Here is a 23,909-nt window from a genome sequence, read left to right on the forward strand (position 1 = left end):
GTTCATCAGTTCTAACACAGTACCATAATGGTGTGGAATGTTCATAGCAGAGGAGGCCATGCACATATGGGGCAGGGAGTATATGAGAATTAGCTCTACTTTGTGTTCAATTTTTCTGTGAACCTACAACTGCTTTAAAAATTAAAGTTGGGACTGGGCGCGGTGGCTCATACCTGTAATCTCAGCATTTTGGGAGACCAAGGTGGGCGGATCGCCTGAGGTCAGGAGTTTGAGACCAGCCTGGCCAACATGGTGAAACCCCATCTCTATTAAAAATACAAAATTAGCTGTGTGCGGTGGTACACACCTGTAATTCCAGCTACTTGGGTGGCTGAGGTGGGAGAATCACTTGATCCTGGAGGCAGAGGCTGCAGTAAGCCAAGATCATACCATTGCACTCCAGCCTGGGCAAAAGAGCAAAACTCTGTTTCAAAAAAAAAAAAAAAAAAATTAAAGTCGGCACAGCACAGCGGTCTATAAGCCCAGCACTTTGGGTGGGATTTCTTGAGCCCAGGAGTTCAAGACCATCGAGGCAACAAAGTAAGACCTCATCTCTACAAGAAATACAAAAATTAGCCAGGCGGGTTGGCTCACACCTGTAGTCCCAGCTGCTCGGGAGATGGAGGCTGCAATGAGCTGTGGTAATGCCACTGCATTCCAGCCTGGGCTAGAGAGTGAGACCTTGTCTCTAAATAAATAAGGAAAGAAGGAATGCTTCTAATATTTACATTTTTAAAAAGATAAAAGTATACTTAAGAAGAAAAAATAAAATGGCTATTTAAGAAAAAGGTATTGGCTAGTTCCTATGATACTGGGCTATCAGAATTTAACATCCACATTCATGTCACTAAAGTCCCCACTGCTAAATTTGACTGGCTTTAAAAAAATAAAAAGTAAAGAAAATAAGTTCATATTGACCTTCTTAGTTCTAGCCTTAATCTCTATCTAAAAGAATATTGACCAATATTTGCACATTATGAGTCTATTGCTCCATAAATAATTTTGATATAATATCACATAACCCAGAAGAATGGGGGACATTCTTTAAGCAAAATAATTTGTTACAAGTATCCAGTTTTGTAAGCACACCTTTCTATTTAGCATGGTTATCTGTTGTCATATCTACATGCTGGGTAGGAAAAACAGCCAAACCAGAACTGAGCAGTTCTATTTAACTGTAAGCTGTTTTGTATATTGTTATTAAATGATCACCTATAAATCAGGTTAAGTCTAACTCAGCCCAAAATACAGCATCCTGACGACAAAACTCAGGTAAGAGACTCTTCTCCAGAGTGGCCCATGGGGAAGGATAAAAACATGCCTAGGCACAGTTGATAAATACTGAATTTTGTCAGCTATCAGATTATTCCATTATCTTAAACTACCAATATTCTCCATATAATGGAAGATCCAGGTTTTGCTGGCAATTAAATCCTCTAGAAGAGCAGAAGGAGTTTTGCTTTGGAAGTCAGGACACTAGGTTCTGGCCCCTGCTTTGCTATTGGCTTTGTAACCTTAGCAACATATCATAACCTATGAGGAAGTTTTAAGTTTCCTTCTAGCTCTAACATTCCATAATTCAATTACATTGGCAGTTGTAGCTTTTTATTTTTCACATGCTACATATCTTTTATATCTCTGAAATTTGAAGCTTTTATGCTCAGCAGAGTATCCAGAATCTCTTATGATTTTATCATTAAGACCTCATCATTTATTTCCCAGAAACCCTCTAAGGCAGAATCTGAGATTTTCCCATCACAGGTGTGTTTGTTAGCTGTGCCTATATCTGGAACCATGGAGCCCTGGCGCTACCAATCTGTGTTGCTTTCTTTTAAAAACTTATACTCAATTCCTACAAACACATCCAGACCCCAGTAGGCTTTCTATCTTGATTCTCCTTGTTGCTGCATTTTATTTCATTTTCTTAACTTTGTTGTCTTAAATTACCTTCTTTGAATAAAAGGTGATCATATTTAAATGCTAGTACACTGATTGGTGAACTTATTGGAAATGCTCAAAAGAAAAAACTTCTCATCAATGTGCCTCCAGAGACACCATGCTCTTTTTTCAAGAATTATGCAAAGTATTGTTAAAACCTAGAAAGTTTTAATTACTTGTGGCATATACAAATTACTCAGATTTCATCTGGGTCAAGATTTAAGATATTGTTTAAATGGTCTTTTAGGGTAAAACCATCACCAACAGAATGATTTTTGTATAGTTAGGTTTGATGACATCTGCTTTACTTTTTGGTAGCCTGTTAACTCCAGTTCTTAACTACAGGCAACAATATGGCTCTGCTGTTGTCAGAAATGCAGTAATACAGGCTCCACACCCATTTGCCACCATTTTGCAGCTTCTGCCATACCCATTCTTTCTCTCTTACCCTCTAGAATTCCTGGCTTGGGAATTTCCTAACTTGTTTCTCTCAGCAACTTTTTCTTTTTGACAGAATCCTGGCTAGTTTTCAGTTTTCCAGAGATTTTTGTTTCGTTAGTTATCTTAGGTCATTTGGTCAGTAATTTGGAATCTTTCATTTCCTGTTCCTCTGTTTTGATTTTTAATTGGACCTATTCCACTTATCTCATCCCCTAACCCCGTCCCTTTTAGGAAGAGTTTTCCTGGCATTGACTTCTTTTCCAGTCTCTTTCACCACAACTTACTATAACCCTTTAACCTTGGCCACTCCTCCCTCCCAGCACCCCTACCCCTGCTGCCCTTACTGTTTCCCTAGTCCCCTGACCTTCATACTTGAATTCTGGTCTTAGAGGCTGCTCCTCCCACTACACAGTGCAGCCTGCTGAGTTTTTGCTGTATTCAGGTAGAGAAATAAGTGCCAATATTATCTAATATTGCCCTAAACATTAGGACTGGTGTGTGTGTGTGTGTGTGTGTGTGTGTGTGTGTGTGTCTGTGTGCATGCAGTATGCCAAGCACAGATAATAACCCCTCACTCCTAAAGATACCGAAAAATCAACCTGCTGAGAAATTAACACCATATTTCCTTCTTTGATGGAGGTCCACAATTAGACTTCAAGCTGCTTTTCCTTCTCTATTTTAGGTATGTTCCTCATCTCTCAACACATGTGTTTAGGATAGATCAGTGTTGTGACTCTACGGTGTTAAGGAAAACATAAACCAGGTTTTCTATAAGGTACAGTTTAGATAGGAACACTACATAAAGATTCATTCATCTCTAAAGAAAGGAAAGAGGTAAATGCTGGGTGCATTATAGGCACAGTCACCCCTCTGTACCTGGGGGGTTGGGTTCAGGACTCCCCTCAGATACCAAAATCCACAGAGGTCCAATTCCCTTGTAGAAAATAATGTAGCACTTGCATGGAACCTACACACACCCTCTCAAACACTTTAAATCAATCATCTCTGGATTACTTATAATACCTAACACAATGTACATTCTATACAAATAGTTGTTACACTGTATTATTTAGAGGCTAATGACAAGAACAAATGTCAGTACTTATTTAGTACCCACGCTGCCATCCCTTTTTTCCCCCTGAATATTTTCCACCCATAGTTGGTTGAATACACAGACCCCAATACGGAGGGTCAACTGTATTTTTTTTCACTTTATCCTCACAACCACCCTGCAGAATAGTTAGTAGCTTATTTGGACATGGGGAAAGCGAAAGCTCAGAGAGGTTAAGACACTTGCCTAAGGACACATAGCTAAGAAGGAGTAAGGCCATATTGAAACCTGAGGGTGTTACCCCTTAGAGAAAAAGCTCTTTTCCTACAGAACTACCCTGCCTCCCAGTTAACGGGTTATACTGCAGTGCCTCCGTAAAATCTATTGTTGCTACATGATTATGGTCAAAGGCAAAAAGTAATGGTAGTTTAAAAGAGGAGAAGGATATAGACCTATTCACAAAGAAGAAATGCGTTGGTATGGAACCTCTTGGGTTATACTGCTTCGTCCTTGAGTTCTACAAAAACACACACACACACACAAAACCAACAAACCTTAATTATAGGCTGGGTGAAGCAGCTCATGCCTGTAACCCCAGTGCTGTGGGAGGCTGACGTAGGAGGATTACCTGAAGCTAGGAGGAGGTTTAAGATCAGCCTGGGCATCAAGGCAAGACCCCATCTCTACCAAAAAAAAAAAAAAAAAAAAAAAAAGGCCAGACATGGTGGTGCACATCTGCTGTCCTAGCTACTCAGAAGCTACTCAGAAGGCAGGAGGACCACTTGAACCCAGCAGTTTGAGGCTGCAGTAAGCCATGATCACATCACTGCACTCCAGTCTGGGTGACAGAATAAGACACTGCCTCTAAAAATAAAAATATAAAATAAATAAAAATTTTAAAAACCTAAACATAGCTGCATTTTACTCAATATATTTACAGTTCTACGTACGTAAAAATGTGTAAATTGACTATGTTTTAAATGTGTAGGGGAAGTTTCTCACCTAAAGGAGTACCATAATGAACATTTAAGAGCAAATTATTCCTTTTTAATTTGTATTTTCAGTTTTGCCTCTAGCACATCAGGTATTCTTTAAGAAAGCTATGCCTCTGAGGTTGCATGATCATTAACTAGTTCATAATTTCCCTTGCATATATTTGAATATTGTGGTGTTTTAGCGTTTCCTACACTTTTTTTTATTTGCACGTCTTCACAATCACTATTACATCTTTGTTCCACCTGTACTATTATTTACTCACTCTTTATCTTTAAATCAAATCACGTTTTCTTACTCAAGTAGATTTAATTTTAAGACGAACTTTATGGTCGGGCATGGTGGCTCACACCTATAATCCCAGCACTTTGGGAGGCTGAGGTGGGTGGATCACGAGGTCAGGAGTTTGAGACCAGCATGGCCAACATAATGAAACCCCCATCTCTACTAAAAATACAAAAAAATTATCTGGGCGTGGTGGCAGTCACCTGCAATACCAGCTACTTGGGAGGCTGAAGCAGGAGAATCACTTGAACCCGGGGCAGAGGTTGCAGTGAGCCAAGATCATGCCACTGCACTCTAGCCCAGGCAACAATGCAAGACTCTGTCTCAAAAAACAAAAAAAGGAACTTTATATCACTACCATAAATCACCAGAACTCACAATAAACAGAAGTTAGTAAAGACACTGAATTCTAACGAGATGTTATTGCTTGTTGAAGGCTTTGATCTTAGAAGGATTAGAAAGCATTCTAGGCCAGGTGTGGTAGCTTCCTGTGTATAATCCCAGCACTTGGGGAGGCCGAGGCAGGTGGGTTGCTTGAGCTCAGGAGTTTGAGACCAGCCTGGGCAACATGGCAAGACCCTGTCTCTACAAAAACATTCAAAACTTAGCCAGCTGTGGTGATGCCCACCTATGCTCCCAGCTACTCAGGTGGCTGAGGCAGGAGGATTGCTTGCACCTGGGAGGTTAAGGCTCTAGTGAGCCATCATCGCACCACTGCACTCCAGCCTGGGCGACAGAGCCAGACTGTGTCTCAAAAAAAAAAAAAAAAAAAGACAGAATTCTAGTGGTGTGGTGTGGAAGACACATTCTCAGCAGACTAAGGTTGTATCTTTATAACCACAAGGACTGAAAGAGAATTGAAGGAGAATAACTTTCTCATAAGGCGATTCAATGTTATTTAGTACTGTTTCTGTGTACCATCAAACATCCTCTTACTACACAGAATATTATAACACCATCTCGTTGTCCACATGAGCTTAGAAACTGGTCATCAAAGCAGAAAAGTCTTTAAAACATTGATCTCTGGCTGGGCGTGGTGGCTTACGCCTGTAATCCCAGCATTTTGGGAGGCGGAGACGGGTGGATCACAAGGTCAAGAGATCAAGACCATCCTGGCCAACATGGTGAAACCCCGTCTCTACTAAAAATACAAAAATTAACTGGGCACGGTGGCGGATGCTTGTAATCCCAGTTACTCAGGAGGCTGAGGCAGGAGAATTGCTTGAACCCAGGAGGCGGAAGTTGCAGTGAGCCGTGATCGCGCCACTGCACTCCAGGCTGGGCGACAGAGCAAGACTCCATCTCGAAAAATACAATACAATACAATACAATACAATACAATACAATACAATACAATACAACACAACAAAACATTGATCTCCAAGAAAGTAGATCATATCTGCTCTCTTTCTATCTGACCACATTGATAAATTTTGTTATGTTTGCAGGTTAAAGAGGAAATGATGGACAACAGAGGCAACTCCTGTCTGCCTGACAAACTTCCTATCTTCCCCGATTCTGCCCGCTTGCCACTGACCAGGTCCTTCTATCTGGAGCCCATGGTCACTTTCCACCTGCACCCGGAGGCCCCGGTGCCATCCCCTTACCCTGAGGAGCTGCCACTGCTGCCTTTTCCCAGTGACTCCCTCATCCTGGGAAATTACGGTGAACCCTGCCCCTTCTCTTTCCCGATGCCCTACCCAAATTACGGAAGGTGTGAGTACTCCTACGGGCCGGCCTTCATCCGGAAAAGGAATGAGCGGGAACGGCAGCGCGTGAAATGTGTCAATGAAGGCTACGCCCAGCTCCGTCATCATCTGCCAGAGGAGTATTTGGAGAAGCGACTCAGCAAAGTGGAAACTCTCAGAGCTGCGATCAAGTACATTAACTACCTGCAGTCTCTTCTGTACCCTGATAAAGCTGAGACCAAGAATAACGCTGGAAAAGGTTCCTCCATGATAGCAACCACCAGCCACCATGCTGACCCTATGTTCAGAATTGTTTGAGTCATTGTTTCCAAATAGAAATGAATAATATCACAAAATGAGGTATCTTACAGCATCATTCAACAGTTTTTCCTAAGTGTAATTTCCATGTGGGCAGGAAATAACTCAAATGCTAACCTATGCTGAGTATTACTCACCTGGGTTTCAATTGTACTAAATATGATCTCATGTAGGTTGAGGAGCTGCTCTGCTTATTTCTTTCATGAGCTCTAGGGGAGCAGGGGGCCCCAGAGTCTCTGCATGTCTCATCTTGCCCTTCTCACACGCTTGGCCAGAGGCTCAGCTGTGAGAAGCTCTCACAGAAGCCTGTGAAGCGTGACTACTAACTACTAGAGGCCTGTCTCACTCCGTCAAAGCGTCATGCTGAGCAATCACAATGAACCTCTCTTCATTTGTCAGCATTTGGAGATTTTTATTTACTGGGGATTCACAAGAAGTCACCACCATGGGAAAGTGTCTTGGGGCTAAAGCAAAAGTAGTTTACAAAACCTTGTTGTTATTTGAAATTATTTCAGATGCATCATTTTCCTGCATGCAGACTTCTTCAGGCAGCTCAGTATAGGGTCCAAGAAGGCAGACCTGTAGCTGGGTGCGGTGGCTCACGCCTGTAATCCCGGCACTTTGGGAGGCCGTGGCGGGCGGATCACAAGGTCAGGAGATTGAGGCCACCCTGGCTAATGCGGTCAAACCCCGTCTCTACTAAAAATACAAAAAAGTAGCCGGGCGTGGTGGCAGGTGCCTGTAGTCCCAGCTACTCAGGAGGCTGAGGCAGGAGAATGGCGTGAACCCAGGAGGCAGAGTTTGCAGTGAGCCGAGATTGTGCCACTGCACTCCAGCCTGGGTGACAGAGCGAGACTCCATCTCAAAAAAAAAAAAAAAGAAGGCAGACCTGTATTTGCAGTATCTGCTACCTCTTCTCTATGTCTCAGTTCTTCTCCACAAAATGAGAATAATAACAACAGCAATTCCCATGTGTTTATGATGATGATTAACAGAGCCTGACATGTAAAAAGTATTCATAATCATTAAAACCGCTTTTTTTTTTTGAGATGGAGTTTCACTCTGTCGCCCAGGCTGGAGTGTAGTGGTATAATCTCGGCTCACTGCAACCTCCGCCTCCTGGGTTCAAGCAATTCTCTGCCTCAGCCTCCCGAGTAGCTGAGATTACAGGCACCCACCACCATATCTGGCTATTTTGTTTTTTTATTTTTAGTAGAGATGGGGTTTCATTATGTTGGCCAGGCTGGTCTTGAACTCCACCTCGGCCTCCCAAAGTGCTGGGATTATAGGCATGAGACAGCACTCCCAGTCAAACACATTTTTTTAGAGATGGGGTCTTGCTATGTTGTCCAGGCTGGTCTCGAACTCCTAGCCTCAAGCAATCCTCCCACCCCTGCCTCCTAAAGTGTTGGGATTACAGGTATGAGCCACTGTGCCTGGCCACCATTACTGATTATTATTATCATTATCTTATTTTGTCCATAGCATCACCATTCTCTAGGTTCCCTAAGCTAGAAAACTTGGAGCTGCCAGACCTTTCTTTCATACCTGGGAAGGACAGTCCCTGCCCCGTATCTTGGGGGTTCTGCCTTCAAAACGTGTCTATTTCTGCTTCCATGGCCAGCTTCAGCTCTTCCTTCTCCTTTAACTACCAAGTCCCATCTGTCCCCAGGCCCAGTCAATGAACCATCACACGCTGTCTATCACATTCCCCTCCACTGCTATGCCTCTGTGAAGTCCTCCCCAACTTCCTATCCCAGCTGTTACTTGTTCCTTTATTTCATATAAATATTTGTCTTATGGTTGCTATCCTGCTATCTTTAAACACTTTACACACCTATCTCTGTCTTCTTCAGTAGACTGCAAGCTCCTTGAAGATAATTCATCCAGCCTTACTCATCTTCTATTCCTAGTATCCAGCAAAAAGCCTCAAATCAGGAAGGTGTTGGTGAATAGCTGTTGTTATTGTTTTCTTATTCCAATCCCATCACCTGTGTCTGGGTCATTGGTAGCAGTCTCCTGTCTGGCTGTGTCCTCAACAGGCTCCACCCTCACTCTCTCTGAAAGTATTTCATGTCACTTCGTCGCTTAAGCTGCCTGATGACTGCCTTCTGAACGCCATCTTGTTTAAATATCAGCTTAGTTTTCAAAGTTCCCTACTGCAAAACAAAGCAGCAAACATAAGAAGTCGTGTTTTCTCACTTCTGCTTGCCAGCCACATTTCACAATGCCCCTGACTCTTACCACGGGCAGCTCTTTCGCTCTTTGAAAAGAAGCTTTGAAGGACAGGACAGAGTACACGCCCCTCTCCCTCTTCCACCCCGTCTCCTGCCTGAGTCGCTACATTCCTTAAAAGATAAATGACCCGAGTTTTGGCCTTTTCCTACATGTAAGATAACATCTGATGGGGTTAGCGATGATGCCTCTGTAATCTATAACCAGAATTACTCTCACACCCAAACCCTGATGTGAGTCTGCTTTCATGTGACTTCTAAGCAAGTTTAGGGTGATTTTGCACATGCTGAACCCATTTTCCCCAAACAGAAAATCACTCTTGCGAATGTATCCTTCTATCTTCTCTCTTGCTTCCTACCTAAACTGGAATATTCTCCTTTTCCCCTCCTTCATTGAAATCCCTCTGTCTCATTCAAGAATCCTTCTTTCATTGTCAGAGACTTCATGGGTATTTTTTAACTTATTTTTCATTTGTTGAGACGGAGTCTCTCTCTGTCACCCAGGCTGGAGTGCAATGGCATGATCTCGGCTCACTGCAACCTCTGACTCCCTGGTTCAAGCAATTCTCCTGCCTCAGCCTCCCAAGTAGGTGGGATTACAGGCAAGAGCCACCACGCCCAGCTAATTTTTTGTATTTGTAGTAGAGATGGGGTTTCACCGTGTTAGCCAGGATTGTCTCGATCTCCTGACCTCGTGATCCACCTGCCTTGGCCTCCCAAAGTGCTGGGATTAGAGGTGTGAGCCACCGCACTCGGCCATGGGTCTTTCTCAGACTTTAACTTTGTGTGCCAAATAACTCGGCCTCGGTATACGGTCCTGGGCAGCAGTCATTCTCCTGACTATGAAGTGATACTCTGGGAGGGCAGTCATTAGCTAAGAGGCTTTTGGTTGCAAGTAAGAAACAGCCCAATTCAAAGTGGCATAATCAATTAGGGGAATTATTGGCTCACACAGCTGAGGCCTAGAGTAGCAGCACTGCCTGCAGGTAGGACTCAATACTGTCACCAAGAACCTATTTTCAGCTGGATGTGGAGGTGCACGTCTGTAGTCCGATCTCCTCGGAAGACTGAGGAAAAAGGATCCATTGAGTCCAGGAGTTTGAGGCCAGCCTGGGCAACCCTGTTTCAAAACCAACCAACCAACCCTCTATTTCCTGAGGTCTATCCTCTCTTTCTCTGGGAATAGCTTCAGTCTCCCCAAAAGGCTGTCAGAAGCTCTCAGAACTATCAGCTTTCTCCTTCAGGCATAGGAAGAAAAAGAAAGCCTATATCCCAGGATTCCCAACCGAAGTCTCCAGATTCCTGCTGATTGGAGAGGTTCAGGAACACGCCCCTGCCTAACCAACTTCTGGGGCCAGACGGGGATGGAAGGGGTGACTGACACCACTCTACTCCTGGAGGTGGTACCCTGGCCTCCCTATTCCCATGGATCTGCCAACTGTAACAGAACCTGGTAGAAGCGGGGTATGGATGTGGGGGACACCTCCAAACTTGCCTGCATACCAGGAACATAACCAGTGCGCAGTGACTGTCAGAGGTTTCCAAATACGAGCCCCTCCCATGAGCGGAATCTGGACTTCTGTTCCTTTGTTGCCAGTGTCCACGCCTCTCCCTCCAAATGGTCACAACACCTCTGCTCCTCAAAGGAGTCCTGCCTGTTATAGACAAACAGGCCCACATCTTTGGTTATTTTGGTTTAGACTAGGGACAAATTCTACCCTAGAGTCCCCAGGCCGCCAGTGGCTCCCCCACCCCTGCCTCTAGTGTGTACAGGGAGGAGGCCTTCAGTTTCGGTGGAGGAGGCTCCTCCCTCACAGGAGTCCCCTGGGATCCTTGAGGGCTTCCCACCACCGCTGACGTTTCTAGCAGTGGGGCAGCGTGAGTTTTGGAGAACTGAGGCTACGCTGGCCTTTCTCCCTCCCTCCTCCTCCTCTTCTCTCCAGAGGGAAACCTGGAGAACACCCCCTCCCCCATCACTTCCTGCCCCACCCCTGCCTCCAAAGGCCTCCTGTTGGCCTCTCTGCATGCTCAGTGCACTCACTGGCCACAGACGACAGCATCCCCAGGCTGCACCCACAGCAACCGGCATGGCAACCAGGAGTCGGTTGTGCTGAGGCCCTGAGCCCCAACTGTCAGAAGGGGCCTGAGGCTGAGGTGGAGGCTGGGAGTTTGGGGCTGTGGGTAAGTCCTTTTGGGGTCAGACCTGTGGACTTAGGCAGGGGCGGATCCTCACAGGGCTCTGGTGGGCTGCGGCGGTGTGGCTTGATCTTGGGCCGTGGTGGCAGCTGTCTCCTCTGAACGGAGCTAGAAAGAGGATAGACGGCCCTGAGAGCTCAGCTCACCTGGGGCCAGAACTAGCCTTGTAGGTGGCCGGGGAGGAGGAAGGAGGAAAAATACTAATGTAAATTGAGCTGCTGAATACGCCAGGTGCCTTCCATGAATTCTATCCTGAGTGTAACTGGAGGGCAGAGGTTAAGTGAGCACACAGCCAGCAGGTTGTGAGGGAGGATTTAAAGCTGGGCTGCTCTAAACTCACAGCTCTTGCTCTTCCAATCCCTTCCCTGTTTCCTGAGTGGAGGTTCCCAAAGCAGGTGACTCAAGGAGGAAACTGTGAGAGTTTGTGGGAGCAGGTGGGGCCGTGCATGGACTCAACTGTCCCCAGAGTCAGCTAACTGCAGACCTGAGCCCTGCCTCGCCCAGGCGGCCACCGCTGGCTTTAAGCTGCAGCTCAGGGAGTGCTGGTGCCTATTCTCAGGTGGATCCTCTGAAGGCCATGGACTCCTCCACGGGGCCCAGGATGCCTTTGCTCAAATACTGCAGCGTGGCCACAAGCCTGAAGGCCCCTGGCTGGGACCGTGCTGCTCCACTGTGGGGCCTTTCCTTCACCTACCCCTTTGCCCTCCAAGCACCCTGGCTCACCGGGCACAAGCCCCTCGCAAGGTACCTGTTTCTGCCCCTCTGGAGGAAGTGGGTGCCCCTTTCTTTTTTCCTTTGTTCTTGGCTGTTGGTGGTAGACCTTGGTGGAGAGACTTGCTTCCTGAGAAGGCGGAAAGGGGTCTTCATTGTTTGGCTTATGATTGGTGTATCTGTGTGCGGTCTGTCATTCCAGCCTACACTGTGCTCCCAGAGCCCTCCAGGGTTGATCCGGCTTTAGCAGAGTTGCAGATGCCACAGTTGGCATGAGGGAGAGAAGGCAGTTAGGGATAGCCAGTTACCAAGTTTATAGCTCATTTTACCATCAACAATGAGACTTGGCTGGGTGTGGTGGCTCACGCCTGTAATCCTAGCACTTTCGAAGGCCGAGGCAAGTGGATTACTTGAGGTCAGGAGTTCGAGACCAGTCTGACCAACATGGCAAAACCCTGTCTACTAAAAATACAAAAAAAAAAATTGGCTGGGCACGGTGGCTTACGCCTGTAATCCAAGCACTTTGGGAGGCCAAGGCGAGTGGATCACCCAAGGTCAGGAGTTCGAGATCAGCCTGGCCAAGATGGTGAAACCCCGTCTCAACTAAATATATAAAAATTAGCCAGGCATGGTGGCAAGTGCCTGTAATCCCAGCTACTCAGGAGGCTGAGGCAGAGAATTGCTTGAACCCAGAAGGTGGAAAGGTTGCAGTGAGCTGAGATCGTGCCATTGCACTCCAGCCTGGGCAACAGAGTGAGACTCTGTCTCAAAGAAAAAAAAAAAATTAGCTGGGCGTGGTGGTGCATGCCTGTATTCCCAGCTACTTGGGAGGCTGAGGCAGGAGAATTGCTTGAACTCCGCAGGCAGAGGTTGCAGTGAGCCGAGACAGCGCCATTGCACTCGAGCCTAGGGAACAGAGCGAGACTCCATCTCAAACACAAAACAAAACCAAAAAAAAAAAAAAGAGACTTGCTCTGGCACCATAGGAGAAATCAGCTAAGGGGGGTCTCCAGGTCCCTCTTCAGGTTCCCTCAGTACTCCTCCTTTGTCCAGGATTTTCCTAAATAGGATCCTCAGTCCGCTTTCTAAAGCATGGATATAAGAGGCCAAAGGCACCACAGCCTATATGCACACATGGAGCGTGTCAGCTCCAGGGACTCGCATTCCTGCTGCCTGATCCATTGTGCCCATGTTAGGGACATGCCAGCTTGAATGATCCTTAATGGCTCCCTTTCGTGATTCACCCGGTGGACCATCCTGTTCAAAGCTAGAGTTAAGCATTGGACTTTAGATGCCAACAAGCACAGGAGGGAGGCTGAGGGGGACTGAGGGTAGCTCAGCACGGGCCTGCAGGAGCTCCTCAGCACGAAGAGCCTGGGTGCTGTGACAGCATGTTGATGACAGCAGGAGGCAGGCAGGCCCCCTTTGCATTCAGCCTTGCCCACAAAGTAAAATGGCTTCTTCAAAAACCCAAACCCTGACTCAACAACTCCCCTAGACCAACTGGCCCTGACCACAACATTATCTGGAACTAGCATCTCCTTTTTCTGTCCCACAACCCCTTAGCTCCTCTGGGTTGTCCCTGCCCAAACACTTCCTCATCTCTCTGACCCCACAGCATCAAGTGGCATTACAATTTCACACCCTTGGTATTACTACCCAAGCTTCCACGCCTCATCCTGGAATCCCACATGCCACCTTAAGATTCACCTTCCTGGCACTATTTTTTTTTTTTTTTTTTTTTTTTTGAGACGGAGTCTCACTGTGTTGCTCTGTCACTAGGCTGGAGTACAGTGGCGCAATCTTGGCTCACCACATCCTCCGCCTCCCGGGTTCAAGTGATTCTCCCGCCTCAGCCTCCTGAGTAGCTGAGATTACAGGCGCCCGCCACCACGCCCAGCTAATTTTTGTATTTTTAGTAGAGATGGGGTTTCACCATATTGTCCAGATGGTCTTGATCTCTTGACCCCATGATCCACCCACCTCGGCCTCCCAAAGTGCTGGGATTACAGGCGTGAGCCACTGCGCCTGGCTCCTGGCGCTCTTTTCTTTTTTCAATAGGGGGTCTCACCTTGTCACCCAGGCTGGAGTGCAGTAGTGTCATTTCAGCCCACTGCAATCTCTACCTCCCAGGTTTAAGCAATCCTCCTACCTCAGCCTCCTGAGTAGCTGGGACCACAGGCTCATACTACCACACCCAGCTAATTTTTTTGTATTTTTGGTAGAGATGGGGTTTCACCATGTTGCCCAGGCTGGTCTTGAATTCCTGAGCTCAAGTGATCCATCCGCGTCAGCCTCCCAAAGTGCTAGGATTACAGGCGAGAGCCACACTTTTCCAGTCTGTTGTCTAGTGTAGGAACAAGCATTAATTAACTTGAATGTATCAAGGCAAATTACCTTTTGGTTGCCTTGAACCAACTCCCAATCCACCAAGGATGGTTCCCTTCACTGTCCTCTCCTACTGCCCCTCCCGGAGGTTTATCTTATCCTTCTGGAAGTCATAGATTGCCACTTTCCATGTGGATTTCTGTTCCACATGCCTTGTGTGCTGTGGTGCACCTCAGATGTACCTGAGAAACATGTTTCTTGATGTGTTTAGGGCTTGTTACTCTCTATCCACTAATTCCATTTGCTTTTTTCCAGGCACACCTCTTCTTGCCCGTGTCTCCACATTGCCGACCCAGCATGGCAAGGGCCTGGCTGGCTGGGAAGAGCTGGAGATGCTGCCAACACATGGGTCCTGGCAAGAAGGGAAGCAGATGGCTTTTACTACTGGGCTCAAATAAAGGCTGCTCCTGAGGCAAGTCCCTGACCCTCAGTATCTCCCTGGCATGCTCCTCTGGGTGGCCCTGTCATACCTGACATGCCTTGGCTGTATGCGTCTAGCAGGCTGGTTTTTTGGATAAGCACAGCTCTCTCATGGCCATGTTGTAGAAGTGAACATGTAATACCACCGAGTGCGTTAGTTTGCTAGGGCTACCTAACAAAGTGCCACAAACAGAGTGGCTTAAACCACAGAAATGTGTCATCTCCCATTTCTGGAGGCTGGAAGTCCAGGGCTTGGCAAGGTTGGTTCCTTCTGAGAGCTGTGAGGAAGAATCATTCCCATGCCCCGCTTCTGGCTTCTCATGGCTTGCTGACAGGCTTTGGTGTTCCTCAGCTTATAGAGGCATCACCTTGATCTCTGCCTTTACCTTTACGGGGCTTTCTCCCTGAGTGTGTGTCTGCCCACATTTCCCCCTTTATAAGGACATCAATTACACGGGATTAGGGACCTGCCATATTCAGTCCTCATCTTAATTACATTTGCAATGACCCTATTCCCAAATAAGGTCACATTCTGGGGTCTAGGACTTCAACATATGAATTTGGCAGGGGGCAAGGCATGGTGGCTCACGCCTGTAATCCCAGCGCTTTGAGAGGTGGTGGTGGGACGATTGCTTGAGGCCAGGAGTTCAAGACCAGCCTGGGCAATATAGCAAGACCCTGTCTCTACAAAAAATTTAAAAATTAACAAGGCATGGTGGCACATGGCTGTAGTCCCAGCCACTTGGGAGGCTGAGGCAGGAGGATCACTTGAGCTCCAAACTGATGGCACCACTGCACTCCAGCCTGTGGGAGGAGGGTGGAGGGGGGGCATGGGACACAATTCAATGCATAACAGAGAAGAAAATGTACTTTAAAAGTACTTTGTTGAGGAAAATTCCGTGTGTTGAATGAACACCAGCCTAAGGGAAAGAGGAACAAGATGTGTTTCCTCACATGCATGGGTGTGTGCTGGTACACAGAGAAGCATACTCCTGCCATGCTGGGGGCCAGGCCTGGCCTGTACTTCAGTGGCTACTCACTTCTTTTTTTTTTTTTTTCTTTTTTTTCAGAGTCAGACTTACTTTGTGAATGTAGATTCATGAAGGGAAGACTAATGTAAATTCTTTAAAAATATGAATTTCAGAATTTCCAATCAAAAGTCAGTTTTTGGCCTGGTGTGGTGGCTCATGCCTATAATCCCAGCACTTTGGGAAGCCAAGAAGGGTGGATTACCTGAGGTCAGAAGTTCGAGACCAGCCTAGCCAATGTGGTGAAACTCGTCTCTACTAAATATACAAAAATTAGCCGAGCAAGGTGGTGGGCTCCTGTAGTCCCAGCTGCTTGGGAACCTGAGGCAAGAGAATCACTTGAACCTAGGAGGCGGAGGTTGCAGTAAGCCAAGATCATGCCATTGCACTCTAGCCTGGGTGATGAGCGAAACTCCATCTGGGGGAAAAAAAAAAAAGGTCAATTTTCAAGTAATATGTGAATTAAAATGAAATTCTAGCAAAACTTTGCTCGAATATAGTTTCTGTCCAGTGATTTGGTAAAAATAATTTAAACCAGTTTATTTCTCTTCTAAATCACAGAGTACTTGAAACAGCCTGTACTTTTAAGTAGCTGCATCACTATTCTCTCACTTTTGCTATTCACTTGCTTAGCTAACCCTTTCCTCGTTGACTGTAAGGGCGGTGCTGAGGGCAGCTCTGTGGCCACAATCTCTCCTCGCCTACATGAGCCTCACAGGTGAACAACCATCCATCCCTGGTTGGTCTTGGACACAGGAGTGACGCTTCTTGGGGGTGCTGGAAGGAGGGGATCGCATTGAGAAAAGGTCCAGGGAGGACCCAGGTTATTCCTGGCAATTGCAGGTCAAAAATTTGGTAGGAGGAAAGAAAACCAGGCAAAGGAAGGGAATGGAAAGGGAGAGGCAAGAAGTGTTGCCCGAGGAAGAAAGAGATTCAGGGAATCCCAACCGTGCCACACAGCCTGCCTATCTCAGCTATGACTGGCTTGAAAGAGCATCTGCCTCATCCCTTCTTTAGGTGCCTGTCACTGTTTGGAAGGCAGTCCCTGGGCCTGGTTTGGGGGCATCGTAGGGAACCTGGGTGCTCCCTCTTGTACTTTGTAATGCCAGTTCTTATTCTGAGTGTTTTCTTTCCCACAGCTGGAGAGACAGGGGGTCCTGCTTGTGGAATTTGAGGCTCCTCTTGTCGCAGGCCCAAAGCTGCCAGCCCAGCAGCAGAGAGTGGTCTTAGAAGAGGATGTCATTCCTCTCTCACCATCTGTAGGATACTCACTGAGACCAGGGGACAAGGTGCTGGCACTTTGGCAGCCAGGACAACAGCAGTATGGTCCTGGCACTGTTCTTTTGGGCTTGGAGATGAGAGATCCCCGGAGAGGTAAGAGAAGCTGCTCTGACTCATCAGTCCCCAGAAGGAGCCAGGCTATAATCAGGCCAGATGAGAGAGCCAAGGGTGCGTCTACAGCTTAGGGGTTTCTAAGGCATTAAGAAGATAATTTTTACCCCCTTGCCTGCTGCTTAATCTTGAGGCAGCAACAGATGCCTCAAGATGCACACTGTATCTTTCAGATTATAAAAAAAAAAAATTGTAATCAGGGTAAGTGGCCTAAAACTCTATGTCTATGTTGGTTAGCTAAACCATGGTTTAGCTACTCACGACCCAGCTCTCACCAGGTCCTCCAGGGACCGGACAGTCGTCTTCTGCCGGGTCAGTCAGCACCACTGTAATTCAGAGAATGACAGAATGAGGATTCTACTGAGAATGCATTTTGGTTTTGACAAGAAAAGTGAGCCCCTGCAGGCCACTGTAGTCCAGGAGGCAGGGAGGCTCAGGCAAGTCCTCAGGAAGAGGAGGTAAGTATGATGCAGGTGAAGGATGTTCCTGGCAGGCTCTCCACGGAGAGGTGCATGTGAGGAGCCAGGCAGCCAGAGCACAGGGGCCGGGCTGAAGCTCTGCCTTTGCCTGTGTGGATAGGAGAGGCTTTATCCCACGATTAGGAAGTGGAAGCTACTTGGGAGGCTGAGGCAGGAGGAGGGCTTGAGCCTGGGAGGTTGAGGCTGCAGTGAGCTATCACTGTGCCACTGCACTCCAGCCTGAACCAGACCCTGTCTCAAAAAAAAAAAAGGTAATTGATAATTATAACAAAATTTTGCCATTTTTTGTTATGTAGCATCAAAGGAAGAAGAAATCACTGTTCATTTCTGGAATGGCAGAGCCGCTAAAGTGCCCCTAGGTGGGGTCCAGTCGGTGTCCCTGGCCATCTGGAAGAAGGCTGTGGAGAGGCTGCACAAGTCTTTCACCAGGGAGCACCCCAGGCCCCTTCACTGGCCCCATGCTTCTCTCTGCTGGGGCCAATCACTGGGCGCATCACTAACGAGCTTCCTCCGGGCACTCCATTCCTGTGCCCTCTCTGCCACCCTCATGCCTGCTGCCAGCTGCTGTGCCAGGGCTGCCTCTGTGGCTGCCCCCCATGTGGCACCACTTGGTGGCCTCTAACCAGGACCTCAGAAGTCACAGCCAGAGAACTTCCAGAGTTGGAGCCCCCAGCACAGCTTTTGCCCCTGGAAGGTCCTAAAGGGGAAAAAGTAGCAACGCACGCTCCCCTGGCTGTTTCCTCCTCTCCTCCTCCTCCCGTGAACAAGACGATGTGGAGAATGATCTGGAGATGGGCCCTCCCCAGAGACTGATGGTAAACAGTGCAGTCAACACAGATCCCATCCTTCTTGAGACTCCTTTGAGGCAGAGTGGCCTCTGCCAGCCTGAGTGGAGGTATTGGAGGAGAAACGGGCCTGAGCCACGCCCTGGGAAGCCAGGTATGCCAGGGGAGTGGGCTTGCCTTCTAAGGCAGGGGCTGGGGCCCCGGCTCCCTTCCCTCCCACATGTCCCTTAGGAAGCTGATGCACGTGTCCACTCTGTTGGGACTACAGTAATCCTTGGGAGTCTGGTTATGCTGAAGAGGAGGCTGTGGGAAAAGGGAAATAGCAGGTTTCCATTTCAGCTATGACGCCCACAGGAGCAGAAGGATGAACTGATCTTTGTGCTAAGGTTGCATCCCTATTTAATACCTGCCTTTTTCTTTCTTCACTAGTCTCTACTGACAGGGCACTGCCATTGTCTGTTTTTAGCCCCCTCCTTTTTTCTTGGAGGCCTTGGTTTTTCTCTAGATGAACAGTACAAATGCCTCCTGGTGTTGATGAGAGTTGATGCACTGAAGCATAGAAACTGGTCTTAAGCATTGGTCATGAGGCCCCACTCTCCTGCTGGGCCCCTCAGTAAGTCAGCGGGGAGGACCTGGGCACTGTGATGTGCTTCTTATTCCTCATGGCCAACAGGAAAGCCGTGTCCTGTTGCTGCTGGCAGTCTGCAGCCAGCCCCACACTGCATCACCTCCAGCTGAGAACTGTGTGGCGGGCCCTGCTAGGTTCCGGGAGCCCATTCTATCTAAATTCCCAATGGAGCCCGGAAGGAGCAGAAGCCTGTCAGAGCTATGTGAAGGAGGTGGCCCTTGACAAGATTCTGGGGGTCCTGGGGTCACTGAACATATCTGGGGCAGGGAGGCTGTGAGGTGAAGGAACACCATTGCTAAGGGTTTAGATCTCTAGGCACTGCCCACACTGGGACCCACTAGGGTTCCCTGGTTGAAACCATAGCCCTATTTCTAGCACAGTCACTGAGCCAGAAGGACTGCTTAGCCCATGAGAGTTTTTTGTTGTTGTTGTTTGTCTTTTGTTTGTTTGTTTTTTTGAGACAGTCTCACTCTGTTGCCCAGGCAGGAGTGCAGTGGCATGATTTTGGCTCACTGCAACCTCTGCCTCCCAGGTTTGAGTGATTCTCATGCCTCAGCCTCCCCAGTAGCTGGGATTATAGGTGCATGCCACCATGCCTGGCTAACTTTTGTATTTTTAGTGGAGATGGGGTTTTGCCATGTTGGCCAGGCAGGTCTCGAACCCCTGGCCCAAGTGATCTGCCTGCCTCGGCCTCCCAAAGTGCTGGGATTACAGGCATGAACCATCAAGCTGGCACCAATGAAGATTTCAATCTTGCCCCAGGGGTAACGACTTTATTAGTGTTCGGTTCCAGAAAGTTGAGAAATTGTTTGTAAAGAGAAGCTTTCCTGGTGACTCCTCTGAACCCCTGGGCTTTGGGAGGGGAGGGGTATGTCTGCTGCACTTGGATTTTATATGAGGATTTTTCCCCTATATCTCAGACCCAGCTGTGCTCGTCCTCCACTCTCCAGGAGGAAACTTTATATTGAAAATATAAAATGGGGAGGTGGGTCCCAGGCTTCTGTGAAATGGGTTAATCCAATCTTGCAATGGCAAGCCTTGGCAGCAGCCACTCAGAAATGGTGATTTCGCCGGGTGCAGTGGCTCACCCAGCACTTTGGGAGGCCAAAGCGGGGGCGGATCACTTGCAGTCAGGGGTTTGAGACTAGCCTGACCAACAAAGTGAAACCCCGTCTCTACTAAAAATACAAAAATTAGCCAGGCGCTGTGATGCACGTCTGTAATCCCAGCTAGTTGGGAGGCTGAGGTAACAGAATCAGTTGAACCCTGGAGGCAGAGGTTCCAGTGAGCCACTACATTCCAGCCTGGGTGACACAGTGAGACTCTGTCTCCAAAAAAAAAAAAAAAAAGAAAGAAAGAAATGCCAATTTCTTTCTCCATTTGAAAGAAATGCAGCTATGGAGAATTTAGCATGCAAACACTAGAGTTTGGCACCATTTTCTTTATATTATCACTTGTAGAGAGGGCATAAAGAAAATGGTATCAAACTCTAGCGTTTTCATGCTAAATTTTCCATAGCTCCCAATGCCTCTTGCTCCAGCAGAGCCTGGAGAAAGAAAAGCTGTACCTACCCAACAGAAAAGGGTCTGTGGGGAGCAACTGAGACAATACCAAGCCCAGCATAGGGGAGAGGGACAACCAGAGGGGCCATGGGGGCCAGAGATGCCCTAGGTACCACATCTGTGTTCCTATTGCTGTGGCTTGCTCCATAGCAATCTCTAGAAGGGTTCCAAACCTGATTAAGTCCAAACAAATTTCCCCTGGCCCTAAGTTTACACAGCTCTTACTGCTACTGCCCGAAGCCTACACCTAGTCTCTCTCCATCACCACATTTAAACAGATCCACTCCAAAGTTATTTTCTCCCCCGAAATAAATTCTAATAATCAACTATAAAGAAGAGAACTATAGTATCTTCAGGTAGTTGGCCCAGCTTTCCCGTTAAATCCTGGATCTTGTGTTATGCTCTAGGGAGAGTTCCTGGGGCTGACCCGTGAGCATCGTCAGCATGTTCCCAAATATATAGAGAGCATGCCTGAGAGGGGGTGTGGAGACATGGCCATCCCCAGCCTTCACCACACACGTGGGACTGCCTGTCACAGCTCACTAGTTAAGAGAAGCACAGAAAACCACATGTGGGTCAGGGCTGAAACAAGGCAAACACCAGCGCTTTGCTTTTCTCCCCTCCAGGTTTTGTATCTTTTAAAGGAAATATGCTGTTTTGCTTCTCCTAAACATGCTTGATGTTTAATCAGTTCCTGCTCTCAGGACTCGATATCCGTTCTGTCGAGTGCTGATGCTCGACACTCAATTTTGAGCTTTGCCTCTCACAAAAGCTCTTGCATAGGTTTCTCTGTCCTCCACACTTTCAGTTACAGGCAGTGAGAGGTTACAGTTAGATTCTAACAGTCCTAGGAAGGCCAGATTGTCAGCTGCTGGCAGGGAGGTGCTTTCTGCCTCCTTTGCTTATAACTGAAACAGGATTCAATCTGTAGTTGTAAAAGAAACATAAAAAGCGTTCCTTCCCTTTTAAATCGGTCTGTTCCTCAGGAAGTCACATCTCCCATTATTTTTGTTTTGCCCTAATATATATATTTTTTTATTTTTAGAGACAAGGTCTCACTATGTCACCCAGGCTGGAGTGCAGTGGCATGATCATAGCTCACTACAGCCTCAAACTCCTGGGCTCAACCCATCCTCCCGCCTCAGCCTCCCAAATAGTTGAGACTACAGGTGTGCACTAATGCACCCAGTTCAATTTCTTAAAACTTGTTTTTCCATCAGCTTGTAGTCTCTTCTTTATGGTCCATGTTATCAGTGATCAGTGAAGGTGTCGAAGCTCCTTTAACTGGTGGCAGTCAGTTACCTTTACTTGCCCTAATGGCAGTTTAGAAAACACATCCAATAACTTCTTCACTACTCCAAATCTTGGGTATCAGGTAATGTTTCCCAAAAGCATAAGGGCCAGAAATGATAAAAAAATTTTTCTCTAAAAATAGAAAACATTACATGGACACATTGCATGATGGTAAAATAGGCCAAGTGTAGTGGCTTACACCTGTAATCGCAACACTTTGGGAGGCTGAGGCTGGAGGATCGCTTGAGCCCAGGAGTTCAAGACCAGCTGGGCAACATAGCGAGACCCTGTTCCTATAAAAAACTAAAAAATTAGCTGAGCATGGTGGTGTGCGCTTGTGGTCCGAGCTACTGGGGGCTGTAGTGAAGAGGGGGTGGCAGGTGGGAGGATGGCTTGAGCCCGGGTGGTCGAGGCTGCTGTGAGCTATGATCATGCCACTGCATTCCAGCCTGGGTGATATAGCAAGACCCTGTCTCAAATACATAACAAATGAAAAGAAAACAATGCTGTGAGCTTACAGATACTTCAGTGATCCTTTAGTTCTACTTATCCCATCAAAATGGTGGCATATTCAACCTAAGTAATTGACTTTTGGGTTTAGGAACAAGATATTCCAACATCTGGAAAGAAGAAAACGATCACAAACAGCAGAGAGCACAAACTGTAGTAGTGGGGACTACCACGGAGCTGTTCTTGAAGGCAACCAACACGAAGCCACCGCAGACCCCGCCAGGGGAAGCTGAACACAGAAAGCAGAGTCAGAGCCTTGCAATAGGTCCATGGAACAAGAATTCCCCTTAGACTGAGAGCCCTGAGGATCTAGGTAAAGCAGAATGGCTGGAAAGGGGCTTCCTAAGGACTTCTCACATGGGTCTTAGACTTTTTGGGTCACATCCGCTTTGAGAACAGTAAAACCTATGACCCCTTGTCCCAGAAAAATGTACATACCCTCAATTTTGCATGTAATTTCAGAATGCTTATGGAACCTATGAATTTAATCACAGGCTTCTTGGGGGTGCAAGGATCCCCATTTAAATGACCCTCTGTTCTATGGTATTGGGTAGGGGTCTGCTTTATTAGGCCCTCTGAATATAGAGTCTGTTCCTCACTAACAATGGTAATATAGCTCTACTTAAAACTTCATTTCCATCATATAAAATACTGGCACCTTTCCCAAGGAAAGGTGGAAAGGTTTGTGTTCAAAACGAGAGAACCAGGCAATGAAACTGGGAGATGTCACAGTACTGCTGTGGCAGCTTCAAGACGTTTGGGACACAGCAATGACTTTTTTTTTTTTTTTTTTGAGACAGGATCTCACTCTGTCACTCAGGCTGGAACGCAGTGGCATAATCATGGCTCACTACAGCCTTGAACTCCTGGGCTGAAGTGAGCCTCCCATCTGAGTCTCCTGAGTAGCTAGGACCTGAGTAACTAGGCACATGCCACCACACCTGACTAAACTTTTTACTTTTTGTAGAGAGAGGGTCTCACTGTGTTGCCCAGGCTGGTCTTGATTACTGGGCTCAAGTGATTCTCCTGCCTTAACTTCCCAAAACGTTGGGATTACAGGTATGAGCCACCACACTCAGCACATCAATGACTTTTTAAAATCAGTGACTTTTGAATAAAATTACAGTCAGCATAACAATCTATGGATTTTTTCCCCTTTTATAGGTAAAGAATAAACATGTATAACTTGAGGAGAGTTATACAGAGTGGCTGACAAGGCCTTCAACGGAAGGAGGCACAGGACAGGCCACAGGTAACAGTCAAATAACCAGCAGTATCTCCACCCCACGAAGACCTCCCTGCAGATAAGCAGCAGGAAGGCACCTGTTGTGAGGGGTATAGGAGTGTGGGGGTCCTGCCCTGGGGGTCCCTGCCAGGGCCCTGGTGAGACTGCTTTAAGATGCCTCTTCCACGGAAGAGAGGGTCAGCCTGCTTTCGCCAAATGTGTCCACAGCCACTCTGCCACCTTTCCATAGAGCCTACCGTTGTACATGAGTGACATTTTTGTTTTACCTCTCAATAAAAATGAATTCTCTTCATTTCCAGTCTCTTTATTATCATAATTAACCT

The 23,909-nt window shown here is 47.1% G+C and overlaps 2 protein-coding genes across 2 annotated transcripts; both read left to right on the plus strand.

Moving 5' to 3' along the window:
* Nucleotides 1-1,230: 1,230 nt before the first annotated feature.
* Nucleotides 1,231-6,758, plus strand: ASCL3 (achaete-scute family bHLH transcription factor 3). Its single transcript, XM_012000233.1, has 2 exons — nucleotides 1,231-1,272; nucleotides 6,157-6,758. The coding sequence occupies exon 2, from the start codon at nucleotides 6,169-6,171 to the stop codon at nucleotides 6,712-6,714; it is 546 nt and encodes a 181-aa protein (XP_011855623.1). The 5' UTR covers nucleotides 1,231-1,272; nucleotides 6,157-6,168; the 3' UTR covers nucleotides 6,715-6,758.
* A 4,276-nt stretch (nucleotides 6,759-11,034) lies between these two features.
* LOC105554008 (chromosome unknown open reading frame, human C11orf16) lies at nucleotides 11,035-23,878 on the plus strand. The gene is given in 9 exon segments (XM_012000234.1): nucleotides 11,035-11,129; nucleotides 11,704-11,888; nucleotides 14,499-14,655; nucleotides 16,831-17,065; nucleotides 17,859-18,014; nucleotides 18,017-18,304; nucleotides 18,307-18,501; nucleotides 22,432-22,653; nucleotides 23,505-23,878. Coding segments are annotated over 7 exon segments (1,398 nt in total). The 5' UTR covers nucleotides 11,035-11,129; nucleotides 11,704-11,721; the 3' UTR covers nucleotides 22,632-22,653; nucleotides 23,505-23,878.
* Nucleotides 23,879-23,909: the final 31 nt, after the last annotated feature.

This window comes from Mandrillus leucophaeus, unplaced genomic scaffold (assembly GCF_000951045.1).
Source record: "Mandrillus leucophaeus isolate KB7577 unplaced genomic scaffold, Mleu.le_1.0 Scaffold622, whole genome shotgun sequence".
NCBI classification, from domain to species: domain Eukaryota; kingdom Metazoa; phylum Chordata; class Mammalia; order Primates; family Cercopithecidae; genus Mandrillus; species Mandrillus leucophaeus.